Source organism: Carcharodon carcharias, chromosome 18 (assembly GCF_017639515.1).
Source record: "Carcharodon carcharias isolate sCarCar2 chromosome 18, sCarCar2.pri, whole genome shotgun sequence".
Classification (NCBI taxonomy): Eukaryota; Metazoa; Chordata; class Chondrichthyes; order Lamniformes; family Lamnidae; genus Carcharodon; species Carcharodon carcharias.
In genome coordinates this window covers 99,938,419-99,954,226 of record NC_054484.1, presented here as the reverse complement: position 1 = coordinate 99,954,226, position 15,808 = coordinate 99,938,419, and the positions used below count along the sequence as shown (strand labels likewise).

The window sequence follows — 15,808 nt, the reverse complement described above, 5'->3', positions numbered from 1 at the left end:
AGTGAGGAGATAGGCAGGTTTACATTTTTGCTATGTTATGATCTGCAATACAGTGCCTGAAAGGGTAGTAATTTAAAGAGTAACTTACAAAAGTGAATTGGGTCATTACTTGAAAAGGAAAATTTTTGCAGGGCGATGGAGAATGAGAAGGGGTGGGGTCCAATTCGATAGGCCTCTCAAAGAGTCAACATAGTAACAAGGCCTGAATGGCCATCTTCTGTGCTGTAAGATGATACGATTCTACGTAGATCCTGTGTTTTATATAAAATGAGAAAGACCACATTTTACATCACAAAAGCGCCACAATCACCAACTCTACGATCAAAGCCCATTCTCTGTTCCAACTCTCCTCTACATCTGAGGAAGCTGGTCCAGATAATGCTATTTAGTCTGAAGCTCAGGGTTTCTGAATGTGTTCAGTGGCATCAGATATTTCAACATCATAGAACGCCAGCATCTTGCCAGCTTGCTGGAAATTTGACAGCCGTCATGCAGGATAAAAAGTCAGTGGAGGAGAGTCTCCTACTGCAACATTGACGGAGACCCCCTCAGAAACAGCATAAACAACCTTGTATGCTATTTCTCAGGGGTTAACGTCTCTTCCTCTTCTCCTGCAAAAGTCAACACCCACCAATTTATGGAACCAATTTCTTCCTGTCCACTATTAGGATATTGGTGGTCGCCATCACATCTCTTACCTTGAACTTAATCAGCTGCTATTAAAATGTTAGTATGATTCCGATCTTCCAAATAGCTGGGGATACACTTGACCACATCACTGGTTCAACCTATTAGACTGAAGGACAGATACTACATGTAGGCGGGCCATATATATATAAAAGTGCAAAGCTCTCAAGGAATTTCCACATATTTTGTGTTACTTTTGCTACGTGAGTGCTGATTTTCCTTAATGCCTTGAGCCTGGATGCTTCTTGGGAGAAGTGCCCCTGAAGTATGTTGTCTTCGTCTAGATTTGCAGCTTCACGGCATTAACTTTGCCCAGGTGTCACCAGTCACCACAGTCCTGCAAGGGGGGACATCACGATGTTGCTGTAGGCTTCAGAGGCCAATAGTAATGGCAATGACTACCTTAGCCAGGGCCAATCTGCCATTAATAAGGCCTAACTACCATAATCTGGGCTTTCTGATTGCTGCCCAAAATTAGCATCCGAAGGACTCCAGCACCAAACCATAGCATGAAGATGCTGTTTACAAACAAAAAAGGTACTCATCTTATTGAGAAAAAGTGCTCATCTTGACAAAAAGCACAATGAGGTAAGAGAGCCACCAACGCTCCCTTCCATCTCATGTAAATTATTTCCTGTAGTCTTCTCTTATCGTGAGGGCATTCCTCCCTCCTCCCACAGTGGGGAGAACCCTGGGGATCTTGAGGTAACATAAGGGAGAGGTCCAGTTCTCAGACACAAGTCGGCTCAATATTGGTCTTTAGACAGTTTCAATGGTTCTGAGGACAATTCACCCATTAACCAGACCACCCCCCTACCCCCCACAAGTCTCTATTACCAAATTACTCAAAGGAACCATAGTACTAAACCATGATTTTGGGCCAACTTCCAAATGGGCGGAAGCTTTGAAAACAGGACTGAATTTCTGAGCAACATCCCAAGAATAACCTTTGTTTTCCTGGTGTGGAGGAGAAACCCTTACAGGGTTGGAGTCACAACTGGATAGAGCAAACATTGGCATTGCCTCAACTGTTTCTTAAAACGTCAGCATCGACAGAATGCACGTACATGTGGCTCCCAATCCTGGGCCGCTGCTCAGCCATCTTGTAGGAACTGTTTTCTTCTCATCTTGCATTTCTTGAACGTGGCTTTGAAAGTGGGTCTCAAAGGAGGGACTAAGATGGAGAGGCACCAAGATGTATGGAGGTACTCCCAGAGCGTGGGGCTTAGGTGACTGAAGGCACGTCCAGTAATGTTGAGGTGAAGGGAATGGGGTATCCACAAGAAGTGGAGGTGTCGGTGGAACCACTGGGGTTGTGGAGCAGGAGGAAGTTACGGAGAAAGGGAGGGGAAGGAGCTAAACATAAGGATGAGAATTTTCAATTTGAGACATTGGGGGAATGTAGAGTTACGGGTGGTGGGAGAGCAGGGCTTGGTGTTAGGATACAGGCAGCAGAGTTTTGAATAAGCTGCTGTTTAGGAAGGGTGGTGAATGGAAGGCCAGCTAGCAGAGCTTCACATAATCAGATCTGGAGGTTGCAAAGGCATGGATAATGGTTTCAGCAGTAGATGAGCTCGGATGGCACTGTGCAGAGATATTTCTAATAGAGGGGCTATGGTCGTTCAGCTCAGGGTCAAATAGGACACTCAGGTTGACAGTCGGCGTCAGTCTGGTTCAGCCTGAGTCAGTGGCCAGTGAGAGAAATGGAATTGGTGGCGAGGGAACAGTTTGTGGCAGGATTCAAAGATGATCGCTTCATCAGTCCACATTCTTAAGATTTCCCATTCTGTACATAGTTGTGGGCCCCATGCTTGGGTCAGCAGCCTCAGGAAACCACCCGCCATCACTAATTGGATGGCGAAGACGACCTCCTGGAAAATAGCGCAGTCAGGCACAGGACTGACCCGTGTGGGGCCGGGACCTTGAAATGTTCCCATCACCTGGAAACAATATATCATCAGAAAATTCCTCCCATCAACACAAGCATTTGGGCCACTGCTAAACTGGGGTCTTTCTTTAGGTGGCCCTAGCAACCTCCTGAAAGCTCAACATTGAAACGAGGCTCCACTGCCCAGTTCAGACCTGAATTGCACTCATCAAACTTCACAATGTGCAAGCTCCAACTGCTAATTCTGATTCTTGAGCAGCCCAATCAGCGATTTTTAAAGGAACCACTTGAGGCCACTCAGAAGAGACCCAAAAAACCTCTGCACTGTCTTCCCTTGACTCCCCTTACAAACATAATGTGGGCCTCAGAACTGGGTAAAGTTGATGAGGGCCCAACAGGCATGATTGATGCCAGGAGCTCACCTGGTTTACTCTGGCGAGCTCCAAGGACAAATTTAGTTAAGGCTTCGTGTCTCTCCATTCCAGCAGGCCTTGACCCAGGCTCTACCATCTACCCACCTTGGTTCCATATCTCTTGATACATTAATTTAAGAAAATATCTATCAATCTCAGCATTGAAAGCTTCAATTGTTCCAGCATCCACAGCCATATGGGGGAAAGAGTCTAGCTACCGACTAAAATTGAGAATGTTAATGCTGGCGGGAGGAGACAGGATGTTGTTTCGGCATTACAGCATAAACAAGCAGAAGTCATTGATCATGTAGTATCCCACATGTTCATCATACAAACATTCATGTGACCAACAAAACTTTCTTTCTCTAGTGAGATTCTTGTGCAAAAATGCACAATGCCAGACTGCATTTCTATGACTCCTTTTGGGATGTCAGAATATCCCAAAGTGCTTTAAGGCCACTGAAGAACTTTAGAAGGTGTAGTCACTCTTGTAATGTAGGTAAGGTGACAACCAATTTATGCACAAGGTCCCACAAAGAGCAATGTGATATTGACCAATTAGGTGAAGTGGGGAGAGAGATCCTGGGGAGAATTTCACTGCTCTTCTTCAAATAACACCATCAGATCTTTTACTCACACCGCAAATGGGACCTTGGTTTGAAGTCTCACCCAAAAGACAGCACTTCTGACAGCGCAGCACTCCTGCAATACTACACTGGAGTGTTAACCTAAACTTGTGTGCTCAAGTTTCTGGAGTAGAACATAAACCCACAACCTTCTATCTCAGCACTAGTGCGACCCACTGAGCCACACCTGACACCTTGAAGAGCTTACTGCAGCTGGTAGTTCCAGGTGGTTGCCGATACAAGTACCAGCCAAGCCTAACATGGCTTTGTTTCTAAGCACCAAGCTGGATCAGGTGCTACCAGAGCAGGAATGAGAGCACAAAATCTAGGCTGGCCCCCCAATACAGTACCGAGAAAGTGCTGCAATGTTGCAGGTGCTGTCTTTCAAGCGAGACATTAAACCAAAGTCCCATCCACTCTCTCAGGTGGATGTAAGATATCCCATCACACTAGTTTGAGGGAGAAGAGCAGTGAAGTTAACCTTGGTGTTCTGGACAATATTTCCCCCTCAATCAGTATCGCTAAAAAACAGATTATCTGATTGTTATCACATTGTGGTTTGTGGGAGCTTGCTGTGCACAAACTGGCTGGTGCATTACCTACATTAGAACAGCAACTACACTTCAAAAGTACCTAATTGGCTGTAAAGTGCATCGGGGCATCCTGAAGATGCAAATCTTTCTTTCAGGGTGGAAGTCAGCGTGGGAGGGGGCGACTGATTGGTTTTACACACTGCCTTCTTTTCCTTCCCATTGACCTCCATTGGTAACAACCTTGTTCTTTTGTACATTCAATCCTAGGCCAGCCTTTCAAGCTGGATCCCAAATCTGCGCACAAAAAGCTGAAAGTGTCTCATGACAACCTCAGCGTGGAACGGGATGAGACTGCCTCAAAGAAGAGTCACGCTCCGGAGCGCTTCACCAGCCAAGGGAGCTATGGCATAACTGGCAACGTCTATATCGACAGTGGCCGACATTACTGGGAGATCCTCATTGGAGGAAGCACATGGTGAGAGCACAAGATCCGTTGTATGTTTTCTCTGTAGAATCACTGGGAGAGTTAGCTGTGCCTTGTGTTAGTTCCCCTGCAAAAACTAATCACAGGCTTGTCCTCACTTTCATAACGACCAGTAGAGACTTCACTTAGGAACTCCCTTCCTAAAAGCACTGCAGGAACCCCTCCACCACAGGGACTCCAGCTGTTCAAGAAGGTGACTCACCACCACCACCCAGAAGGCAACTGAGGTTGGGCTGTAAATGCTGTCTCACAATGAATGAATGATAATTTAAAAAAAGACTTTCACCCCCAATTTAACCTAGAGTGGGCATGTGGGGGTGAGGCATGAGAGGAAGCACCCAAGGTTGTGCGAGCAGGTAGGAACAAATAGCAGATAGATGGCCCGGATAAACTGAGCCCCATTGGCATGGATGACATGGAGGCTGACAAGCAGGATTTTGGATGGCAAGGGGGCATGATGGAGTAGCGCCCATCTGTCTAACGCCTGGGGAGAGGGGAAGTCAGGGCAGGAAGGGTCCAATGTTTTCTGTGGGACACAGAGGAGAATGCCTGCTCCTTCTAACCCACAAGGAAACATTTTCGAAACAGGTTTCAACATGAAATGTACCCAGGCCTTTTCTGTCCCATCCTGTCCAGAAGGTATCGCGTGTTGCTTTGGAACTGCTTGCAATTCACGATTAAAAATTGCACTCAAGTCCAAATTTCCTCACTGGATCCCAACTTTTTGAATATTCCTGAGGTGTTTGCAGCCCTGAAGAAGGTGCCTTTCTCACAGCCTAAGCTGGTAGGTTTAAAATGGAGTGAAAAGCTTTGGATTGTGCCCACACACTATTTTAATCTGACACTAAGTTGAGGGAGTGGGGCTTGTTGGGGCAACGATAAAACTGAGGCTATAATCAAGAGAATCTTGAATTGCTGATTGTCCAATCTTTAGAGAAAGGTGAGCTCATTGGGTCTGTGACATGGTCATTCTCCAGGAATATGCCTAAGCGTTTGCTGTTCATGTGCAAGTGTAGCCAATGATTATCAGCCAAATATGGCCAAGTCAAGTGGGACAGAGAAGGGAGACATTGAGTGTCCAATCCTGACCCCACCAGTATTAGCAGACACTTCACCCAGGCTGACATACTGGATACCCACTGGCAGTGTGAGTTGAAGTCGGGGACTTTCTTTTTGTAAAAGAATTGATGAAATGTTTCCTCATTTGTTTGGAGGTGCACAACATAACTTGATGGATGGTGCCAAAAGGTGCAATTCATCTCTCTATTTCACCGAACTACTGCCAAACACTACCTCAGGGTGGCAGTACTCCTTTTGGATAGGCATCACTGTGTTTGATCATTAAATCCTCTTGATTCAAACCTCATTCTGGACAGTCCTGGTGAGTGGAGCTCCAGCTCTGAATTCTGGGTTGTCATCCAGCAGAACACTCATGCCTGCTTTGCCCACCTCCTCCCCATTCCCATTGCCCTGCTCCCACCATCTTATAGGTTATGCAATCTCATAAAACCTGATGGAGTTAACCACCCTAACTGCTGGTATAAAGACGGTTATGTCCGCACGGCCTGTCAGAATTCTGATCAGCCTGCCAATCCTCCCAATACTTCACACTGTTCTCCAGGGGAAGAGTGAGAAGAAATGAGAATAACAAAACTTCTTTCCTTTCATGCATCGATGCTAATTCTTGACACCAGGCACATTATTCTCTTACAAAGCTAGCTGCTGGACATATCTACAGGTCTTCTCCTCCATCCCCATCCCCTTCTCATCCAAGACCACTGACTCAGGCAGAGGAACATGTCCACCCTAGCTCAAATGGCCATTTTGTTTTTTGTATTTGTTAACACTATATGAGCCCAGGGATATCCCAGGACCCAAATCATATCCTCCTCTACATACAAAAAGGGAGCAGGAGTAGGCCATTTGGCCCCTCTAGCCTGCTTCGTCACTCAGTATGATCATGGCTGGTCTGATTGTGGCCTCAACTTCACTTCCCTTCTTACCCATGATAACCTTTCACCCCTTTGTTGATGAAGAATCTATCTAATTCAGCCTTAAAAATACTCAGTGATCCTGCCTTCATCACTCTCTGGGGAAGAGAGTTCCACAGACACATGACCCTCTGAGAGAAGAATTTCTCCTCATCTCTGGCTTAAATGGGAGCCCCCTTATTTTTAAACTGTGTCCCCCAGTTCTAGTCTCTCCCTCAGGAGGAATCAGCCTCTCAGCACCCATCCTGTCAAGCCTCCTCAGATCTCTTCTGTTTCAATAAGATCACCTCTCATTCTTCTAAACTCCAGAGGGCATAGGCCCAACCTGTCCAACCTTTCACATTGGATAGCCCCCTCATTCCAGGAATCAGTTGAGTGAATCTTCTCTGAGCTGCTTCTAGTGCAATTCTATCCTTTCCTAAATAAGGAGACCAAAACTCTACACAGCACTCCAGATATGGTCTCACTAATACCCTATACAACTGTAAATCTGCATTTATGTACCCACACTTTGGAATGGAAGTTACTGAATATCGATAAGGTTTGACTTGGGGCCGGTTGAAGTCAAGTGCAGTGCCCAAGATTATATTAGCAAACTCAATGGGAGGGTTTTTCCAGCCCCAATGATTGGCTCTCCAAATTTTCTCGTCCCGCCTGCGACAATGCCCATTGGGTGCCGGGCTGGAAACTCATGCCCAATCGCTGGCTTTTGAATCAGGTGGCTCCTGGTCTTCCAGCTTATTTCTACTCCAACTAATAGCCAATTGGATCTGAAATACAAGGTGATGCGCAAAAACGAGTTGCTGAAACTGGCAGCAGATTATGTTTACAAAGCTCGAGAGCAGAAAATGGCTTTGAAATAACTGGAGACAGCTGCATCAATACGATCATTTTTGCAAGAGGACAAGTGCCTTTGAAATGCTCTGTTCCTCCTTTTGTGTAGTGTTCTCGACAGGTGACACAGCTTTAACCCGCCCCTTAAGGGGACAGGTGTGTATGAAATGGAAGTTGTGTTTTTCTAGGCAGATTCAAAAAATGGCCTCAGGATCCAAGCTGATCTAATGCAATAAAAACGTCAAAGCCATTGTGGCATTGTCTGGAGAAAGCAGCTGTGTAAGCTCAGTCTCGGCCAGTACTACCATCCCTGACCTTGCAGCCAAACTGTCCAGGCACCAGGCTTCCTCTCTTTGCAGATTGGTGGGGTATTGTTGCATATTGATATAGCATAGCTGGAGGATTTCCAAGCGGAACATTACACGATCCACTGGAAGCCCCCGAGGCACATTCAGTTAGGCCTCAAGTGATATTGCCTCAACCTCACCACTGGTTTTAAAACAGTCCTGGATTGTTCATTCCTCTATTTTGTACTTTTTCCATGGATTGCTGTTAAGGAATGGAATCTTTTCCATTTTCGATGCCCAGTGTCAGCAGTAAGCACTCACATGGTAACCCTAAAGTTTAATCATTTTAGCCCTCACCTTGACCCCACTCCCATGATTATCAGTCTAAACTCCACTTCTCCATGATGTCATTAGCCGTCCTACTTGAGGTAAATAGTTTCAAGTAAATCAGGACGATGTCTGGCATTGTTTTAGGGCCCAGGTCCAGTATTGTTACTTATTTTCAACGACTTTGATACAGAGTCAGCTGTGGCTTTGTGGCAATACTCTCACCTTTGACAAATGTAAATTGGAGGTTTTAGGCCTCACTCCAGAGACTCGAGTACAGAATCCAGGCTCACGCCTCCTTTAAGACACTCCTTAAAACTTACCCCTCTTACCAAGGCTTCTGTCTCTGTGCCCTAACGCCCTCTTCATTGGCTTGGCATCAATTTTTGTCTGATGAAACTATTAGGTTAAAGACACAATATAAATAAACAGGTTTGCTGTTCTAAGTCGGCAAATCTGAAGATCTGAAGAATTTGAAAGAATAGCCTCCTGTCTGCCAATGGACATTGTGAGAGACCATCTTCTACCAGATAATGGTTTGCCTGCTTCCCAGTAAACTGCCCCTTTGCTTTCATGAGAGATTTCCAGAGAAGGCAATGTATCTGTGGGTTATTTTCCAAACTCGCTAGCCTGCTGGGAGCTGGTGTCCAGAAATTGGAGCTGCCATAATTTCCCATCCATTCTTTTTAGCTCACAACAGGAAAACTGGCTGACCCTCTGGAACTGATCACCGTGTGGCATCGCACTGGAGATACAGCTTTGTAATCTCTGCCTTCACATAGTTTGACAGTTAAAATAGAAACAGGAGGAGGCTATTCAGCCCCTTGAATCTGGTCTGATATTCAGTTAAGATCATAAGAGATCTGTATCTTAACTCCATTTACCTATCTTGGCTCCATATCGCTTAGCATGCTTAGGTAGCAAAAGCTTATTGAACTTAGATTTAAAATTATTAATTCAGCTAGCATCCACCAGTTGTTGTGTGAGAATTTCACTTCCTATCACCCATTTTGTGAAGCAATATTCCCTAACTTCCCTGCTGAAGGGCCTAGTTCTAAATTTAAGATTATGCCCCCCTTGTCATAAATTCCTTCACCTGTGGAAAAGTTTCACACTATTTACCCTATCAATTCCTTTCAAAATCCTAAAAACTTCACTCAAATCACCCCTTGACTTTATATATCCTAGAGAATACAAGTCTAACTTATGTACCCTCTCCTCAATCTAACCCTTGGCACTTTGGAAACATCCTGGTGAACTACACTGTACTCCTGCCAAGGTTAACATATCCTTTCGATGGTGTGGTGCCTGGAACTGTACACATGTGGTCTAACCAGGGCTAGGCATAGCTGTGGCAATACTTCCTCCCTTTAGCTGACTGATCTGCACTTTAACTCAATTTACCCACTTTGGTTCCACATTCCTTGATAACCATACTAAATGATGTATTTAAGGGGAAGCTAGATGAGTACACGGGGAAGAAATGAGAGAAGGATATGGTAAAAGGATGAGATGAAGTAAGGTTGGAGGAGACTTGCATGGGACATAAACACTGGCATGGCGCTGTGGGTTGAGTGGCCTGCTGTTGTGCTGTACATTTGATTCAAGGTGATCGGATGTTCATTGGTCAGTGTGCAGACAGTAATATCATTCCCGTTTTGTTCCAGGTATGCAATCGGGATTGCCTACAAGTCAGCGCCGAAGCACGAATGGATCGGGAAGAATGCCTTCTCTTGGGTCTTCTGCCGGTGCAATAATAGCTGGGTCACAAGGCACAACAGCAAGGAGATACCCGTGGAGCCCTCACCTCACCTCCGACGGCTTGGCCTTTTGCTGGACTACGATAATGGATCTTTGTCCTTCTACGACGCTGTTAATGCTCAGCACCTGTACACCTTTGACATTGCATTTGTTCAGCCTGTGTGCCCCACGTTCACCGTGTGGAATAAAGCCCTCACAGTCTTAACTGGTCTTCCTATACCGGATCACCTGGATTGCACAGAACAGGTACCTTAGTCCGTGTGTGGGGAAACGAGGACAGCAGCTCCTCCCTTTCGAATGGGAGTACATCGCACAGTTGACTGGAACTGCCTTATCCAATCAGACTTCATCTCACTGTCCAGACCCAGCTGGAAGTAAAATACACTTTGTGCTTTCCTCCCCACCCTACCCCCCTCCCAGCCCATTAGCCCAGTTTCTGGGTATATTTTCCTCTTTCTCTCAAATTTCTACGATTATTATTCGCTATTATTTTTAGCTGTGGTCCATATTTACCAATCGCCATTTAAAGTGGCCAATTCGAGTCAGAAAATGAGGACAGGAAGCTCCTCGATCAGGATATTCCTCTGATTTGCTCCTTTCAGCCCTTACGAGCAGCCAGATTGTAATGCACTCTTCATAGATGGGAATTAATTCATCCAAGTTGTGGAATACGCAAAATTGTAATTGCGATGGCTCCATGAGGATTGTGTGAAGCCTGTTTTGAAAATCGGGATGTGAAATTCAATAGTTTGATGCCTCCTTCTGTGCTTCCTTCAGTGACTCCATAAATATTGTATCCTGATCAAACTCGTGTTCCTAGTCCTGACCTAAATTAACTCCTGCTTCCCTGCACTACCCTGATCTGGTGACGACTTAACCTAACTCTGGTTGTCCACTCTTTCTGCCGTCCCACTCACACTGGCAGCTCACAGGCCCACACAGAGTTCAATCTGCCCAGTTCATTTGTTTCAGTGTTGGTTTTATTTATTTCATTCATCCCCTTCAAAAGAAAAGCAAGACTCTGAACACTATCGTCCATATATCTCCACCATCTCCATAAACAGGGCATGTCAGCTGTTAGTTCACTGAGTGTGGATTTGAGGTCTGGTTGGGGTCAATGGTTGTCGAGTCAGGTGAAGTTGGCCGTGTCAGCAGTGGTCAGGCAGATGAACTCACACGACTGCTGAATCTGCCACCTATTATTTTTGAGAAGTATCAGGTGTACTGCCCACATCTGCAGCTTTTTAGACATATGAATAATTCGTCGCAACAACTGGTAGTTCAGAACACACATTTTATCCCCATTGCTTTCTGGCCAAGGCTCTCACAACTTTACCACAATGCAAACTTTAACGTGACCGTCACACGAACGAACAAAGCTTTTTCTTTCTTGCCGAGGAACTTCTAACCCTTTAGCAATGGGAGCAAGCTGTAGGGATAACAATCCATCTTTACAACTCCTTGTATAGAGTTTCACAATGGAAAATGGATGGACAGTGGTGGGGAGGGGTGATCACCGGCCCACATTCCTGAATCCAGTGCACGTCAATCTGCACCAAGAGCATTATCAAAGAAACTCTAGCCCTTAAGAGCAATGCTCGGGATAGACTTTCTAGCCTGCTTCCAGTTGCCCATCTACGCATTTGTTTACTTTTACGTTATGTTTTACACCAAGAGGAAAATATACCTGTTAGTTTTCAACATGTGGCTCTAACACTCCTTTACTTTGTACTTACTCATATAGGGGAATTTATAAATTATTTATATAAAATGATTTTTTTTGGACTAAAATTGTAGAACCCTTTTGCTTTTGCACATTCAGTGTTTACTATTGTATTTATGCATAGGTGATTTGTTGGGGAGTTGAAATATATAAATAGAAAATTAAGAGAGAAACTATTGATTTCGCAACAGGGCTGTTAAGGACTTTTGTATTGATTAACAAGCTGTTGTTCAGGACACAGTGTGCAGTGAATGATAAGGTTCATTTAATTTGTAAATTATCCTCTGGAAACGGAAGTCTGCAACAGAAACCAAACTGAGCTGAACTGGCCTTAAGGAGACAACATCTTACTTATATGCAACTAACACATACAGAGATGGAAGGGAGCTTAATGGTCCTTTCATATTCAAGATCTGGCATTCAGCTCCAGTCTAGTTGGTTAAGTTGGGAACCTCTTCTCTTTAGTGGGACTTAACTATATCACCAACCTTTCCCCAATTGCCAGTGAGTGTTAGTCAAACCAAATCCAAGCACGTACAGCTTAGTGCACAAGCAGTGTTATTGCATTCATCTGAAACTTATAATCTGTGACTTCCCTTTCAATGTGCATGGTGCCCTGCTCCTCCAGATTGCTCTACCCATGTTACTGCATCGCCTTTACAAGCATTGACAACTTATATTGATATATCCCCTTTAATGTGCTAAAATTTCCAGAACTATAATTTAGCAATAATTGGCACCAAGTGAAGAAAGAGATATTAGGAGTTGGGGGGGTGGGTGGGCAATGAGGTAGGATTTTAACCCACGCGTGCTTCTTGGGATCCAAATGAGCTTATGGTTGATTCTGAGGTCCAGCATCAATATCAAGTTCCATAGGCCTCAGTTTAGTCCAGAACTGGTGAAAGGGATAGGGGAAGGGACAGATTGCTGGCAGCGTTATGATGTGAAAGGATCACAACTTGAAAAATAGACAAGAGTATAATAAGACTTAAAAGAAAGCCTTCTTTCATGATACTATAAGTTGGTCCAAATAATTGCAATGGGAACATTTATATTATAGGATTACTCAGTCAGGGCATTGCACCACAGGAATGGCACTTGGCCTTGGAGGGGGTGAAGTGCAGCCTCAAGAGTATGATATCAGAGTGAGACGAGTGATATCGGAGTGAATTAGGAGGATGGTTTGCATAAACTTGGTTTGTATTTCCCTAGTGCTTTGAAGATCGGGAATGATCAAACTGAGGTGTTTAAATTGGTGAAGGGAAGTTATATGGTGGATACAGAGAAACTATTTGCTCTGGCGGGGAATCCAGTACAAGAGGGCATAATCTGAAAATTAGACATAGGCCATTTGGAGGTGAAATATTTTCACACAAAGAGCTAATTGTAATCTGAAACTCTGTCACTCAAAAGACTGTGGATACTGGGGTTAATTGAAATTTTCAAGACTGAGATTGTTCAGTTTTTGTTGGGCAAGAGCATTGAGGGATATGAGTCAAAGGAAGGTAAATGGAGTTGACACAGATTAGCCATGAGTGGCAGAGCAGACTAGAGGGGCTGAATGGCCTCCTACTGTTCCAATGTAATTTATTATTGAATATATTATTACAGCAGCTCATTGAACATTATAAAAGGATATGGTGTATAACCCATCCAGTTGGGATTTCAAGGGGGTATTGTCTCTTTAAAGTTCCTATAACCTTAAATCAATTGTTCACCTGTAACTCCACTGTTAGAATTTTATGTGTAGTTTGCTCTTTATTTCATTTAGGGATTTTTAAAATGAGCCAGCTCAGAAATGGAATATGAATGCTGCATGAAAATACTCGCGTTGCAGAACTGAGCACATTTCTGTGCCTTACAGTCTCTCTGTTTCAAGAACCCTGATGACTATTCCTGTAAAACTGAAACTGTCTGATATGGGCCAAGACTGCTGGTCCGAGCACAAAGGTACTAGATTCCAAGCGAATCTGTGGAATGGTCTGAGAATGACAAGCTGAGACAGCACACGAGGAATTATTAGGGAAATATATTAATGTCAGTGTTGCACAGCGAACAGTTTTTTTTAAAAAGCTGCGCGTAACCATTGAATGTTGTCACTGTGGTTGCAAGTTTTCAAAGGAACTGGTTCCTTACTGATTGATTCTTGGACTGAGGATGACAAAGTGACTTCGAGCAAAAATAAAAGGCTGTCAGGAATCCAAGAACTCCATTACTTTGCGAACTGGTATTAAAAAAAGCAAGACAAATGGACTTAAAGTGTCCAGTTACAAATCCCACATGTAACCGTACACCTGAGACTGAACGCAAGGTGCACTGGAGCATGCTAGGATGCCGATACCAGCCGTGGAAATTGGTAATACAATCTGTTCACAGGTTGCGTCACAATGACTGCTATTTAATTATGTCGATCACTGCATTTAAAGGCACATTATCCTCTGCTACCACGAATTGAGCCTCTGATGGACAGTAAACTGCAGTGGTCACTTCGTGCAAAAGTTGGACTAAGAATGAGCCCTTCAGTACGAGCCAGCACATCCCTTCCTGTGGACTGCTAATTATTAACGTGTTCAGTAACTCAGTCAGCAATCGGACAATTACATTATGCTCAACTGTCAAGACTGCTCCCGTTCACTTTGTTTCATTAGCATGGACACCATGTGCAGTGCCTGAAGGGACATTTCCACGTATTAATGTCGACAGACACCCTGCACCCTTGGCTATTGATTTTGTTTTTGTTCTTTATGATTTTAATGAAGCAGCCTGTGTTTTTTTTATATTTTGCAGTACTGAATTCAATGCCTGATTCCAGAATAAAGGACTATTCACGTCAAGCCAGATATTTTTGTGCTGCATTTTGTTTATCAACATTAAACCAGCAGCCCAGGATGTTGAAATGATGGGCTGAGTATTAACTGCGATGGTGGGAGGGTATCAAGTTCCTCATTTGGTGTCAGCATTGCTCGCACTCTCACCTCCTGTGGACTGAAATCCCACTTCAGAGACTTGAGCACATAATCCAGGTACTGAGGGAGTGCTGCACAGTTGGAGGTGCTGTCTTTGACATGTTAACATGTAATGATGGCCCTATCTGACCTGTCAGATGGACATAAAAATTTCACGGCACTATTTTCAAGAAGAGCAGTGAAGTTCTCCCTGATGTTCCTGGCCAATATTTATCCCTCAGCCAACATCACTAAAACAGATTTATTATTACATTTATTCATTAGCGTAAGGCTTTTTTATGGGACCTCCCTGTGTGACAATTGGCTACCATGTACAACAGCAGCACTTTAAAAGTACTTCATTGGTTATTAAAGCACTTTGGGAAGTGCTGAGGTTGTGAAAGACACAGATACAAGTTCTTTCTTTCCTCACAGATCATTTCTTTGTTATTGATTTTGATTGCAGAAACTGTTGTTTTAAATGTGCGGTTCACCCATTTTCACAGCAATGGTCATCTGAGACTTGTCCAGTGAGAAAATAGATCTACCTACCTAATCTTACAGGAATTTCACCCTATCTGATTCCCGATACACACACGTTTCAGACTCACATTGGAACACTGGTTGACATGTCACACGAGAAGTAGGAGACTAATTAAGTTTTTCTTTTGCCTTTGACAAACCTTTCTGCAAATTAGCGTCATTTAATGAGCAGCTAATATGGTTCAGATATTTGGCTGAAGGGTGTTATTTCCGGGCAACTTAGTCAATGGGTGGAATCATCCCAGGTTTACACAAAGTGCAGTAGTGGGTGGATAAAAGGGTGTTTTACCCACCCGCCGCGCCATATTGTACCATTCCTGGCATGTCCCACCTTATTAAAAATGCCTTCCTGGGAAACATGCCCGGTTGCTGGCGAGGCAGTCTCTGATTCACCTGCCCCACCATCATCTCAGGCCTTCAGTAATCCGGGTGCCATATTTAAAGGGCGCCCCTGCACAGAGCTAGCTCTCCCTAAGGGATCGGAAGCTGCTGCAAAGTCATGGCTGCCAAATGCTGCCTCCAAGTTTAGTGCTGCCTCTCTCGGGCACCTACTGGATGCAGTGAAGGCCCCGCCATGAGGTCCTCTACACCAACTCTGGGCAAAGACCAGCAAACAAGGTCACCAATCCAGTGTGGGAGGCAGAGGTAGCGGTGGTCAGCACCAATGCCCTGCAAAAGAGGACAGCCACCCAGTGACGAAAGAGGATGAATGATCTCCTCCATTCTGCCAGGGTAAGATACTCTTCTCATCTCTCTCAACTCAAAC

The 15,808-nt window shown here is 44.4% G+C and overlaps 1 protein-coding gene across 5 annotated transcripts in view; it reads left to right on the top strand.

Moving 5' to 3' along the window:
• The window catches only part of mid1 (midline 1), a 378,412-nt gene extending 364,029 nt beyond the window's left edge, over positions 1 to 14,383 (top strand). For 4 of the 5 annotated variants that reach the window (XM_041211614.1, XM_041211613.1, XM_041211615.1 and 1 more), the window contains exons 9-11: positions 4,415 to 4,622; positions 9,738 to 10,077; positions 13,326 to 14,383. In XM_041211614.1, coding sequence (XP_041067548.1) covers positions 4,415 to 4,622; positions 9,738 to 10,077; positions 13,326 to 13,340 — 563 coding nt within the window. In that variant the 3' untranslated portion in view covers positions 13,341 to 14,383. Of the gene's footprint in view, positions 1 to 4,414; positions 4,627 to 9,737; positions 10,078 to 13,325 lie in introns of those variants that run through there. The other variant, XM_041211616.1, reaches the window with a different exon arrangement.
• Positions 14,384 to 15,808: the final 1,425 nt, after the last annotated feature.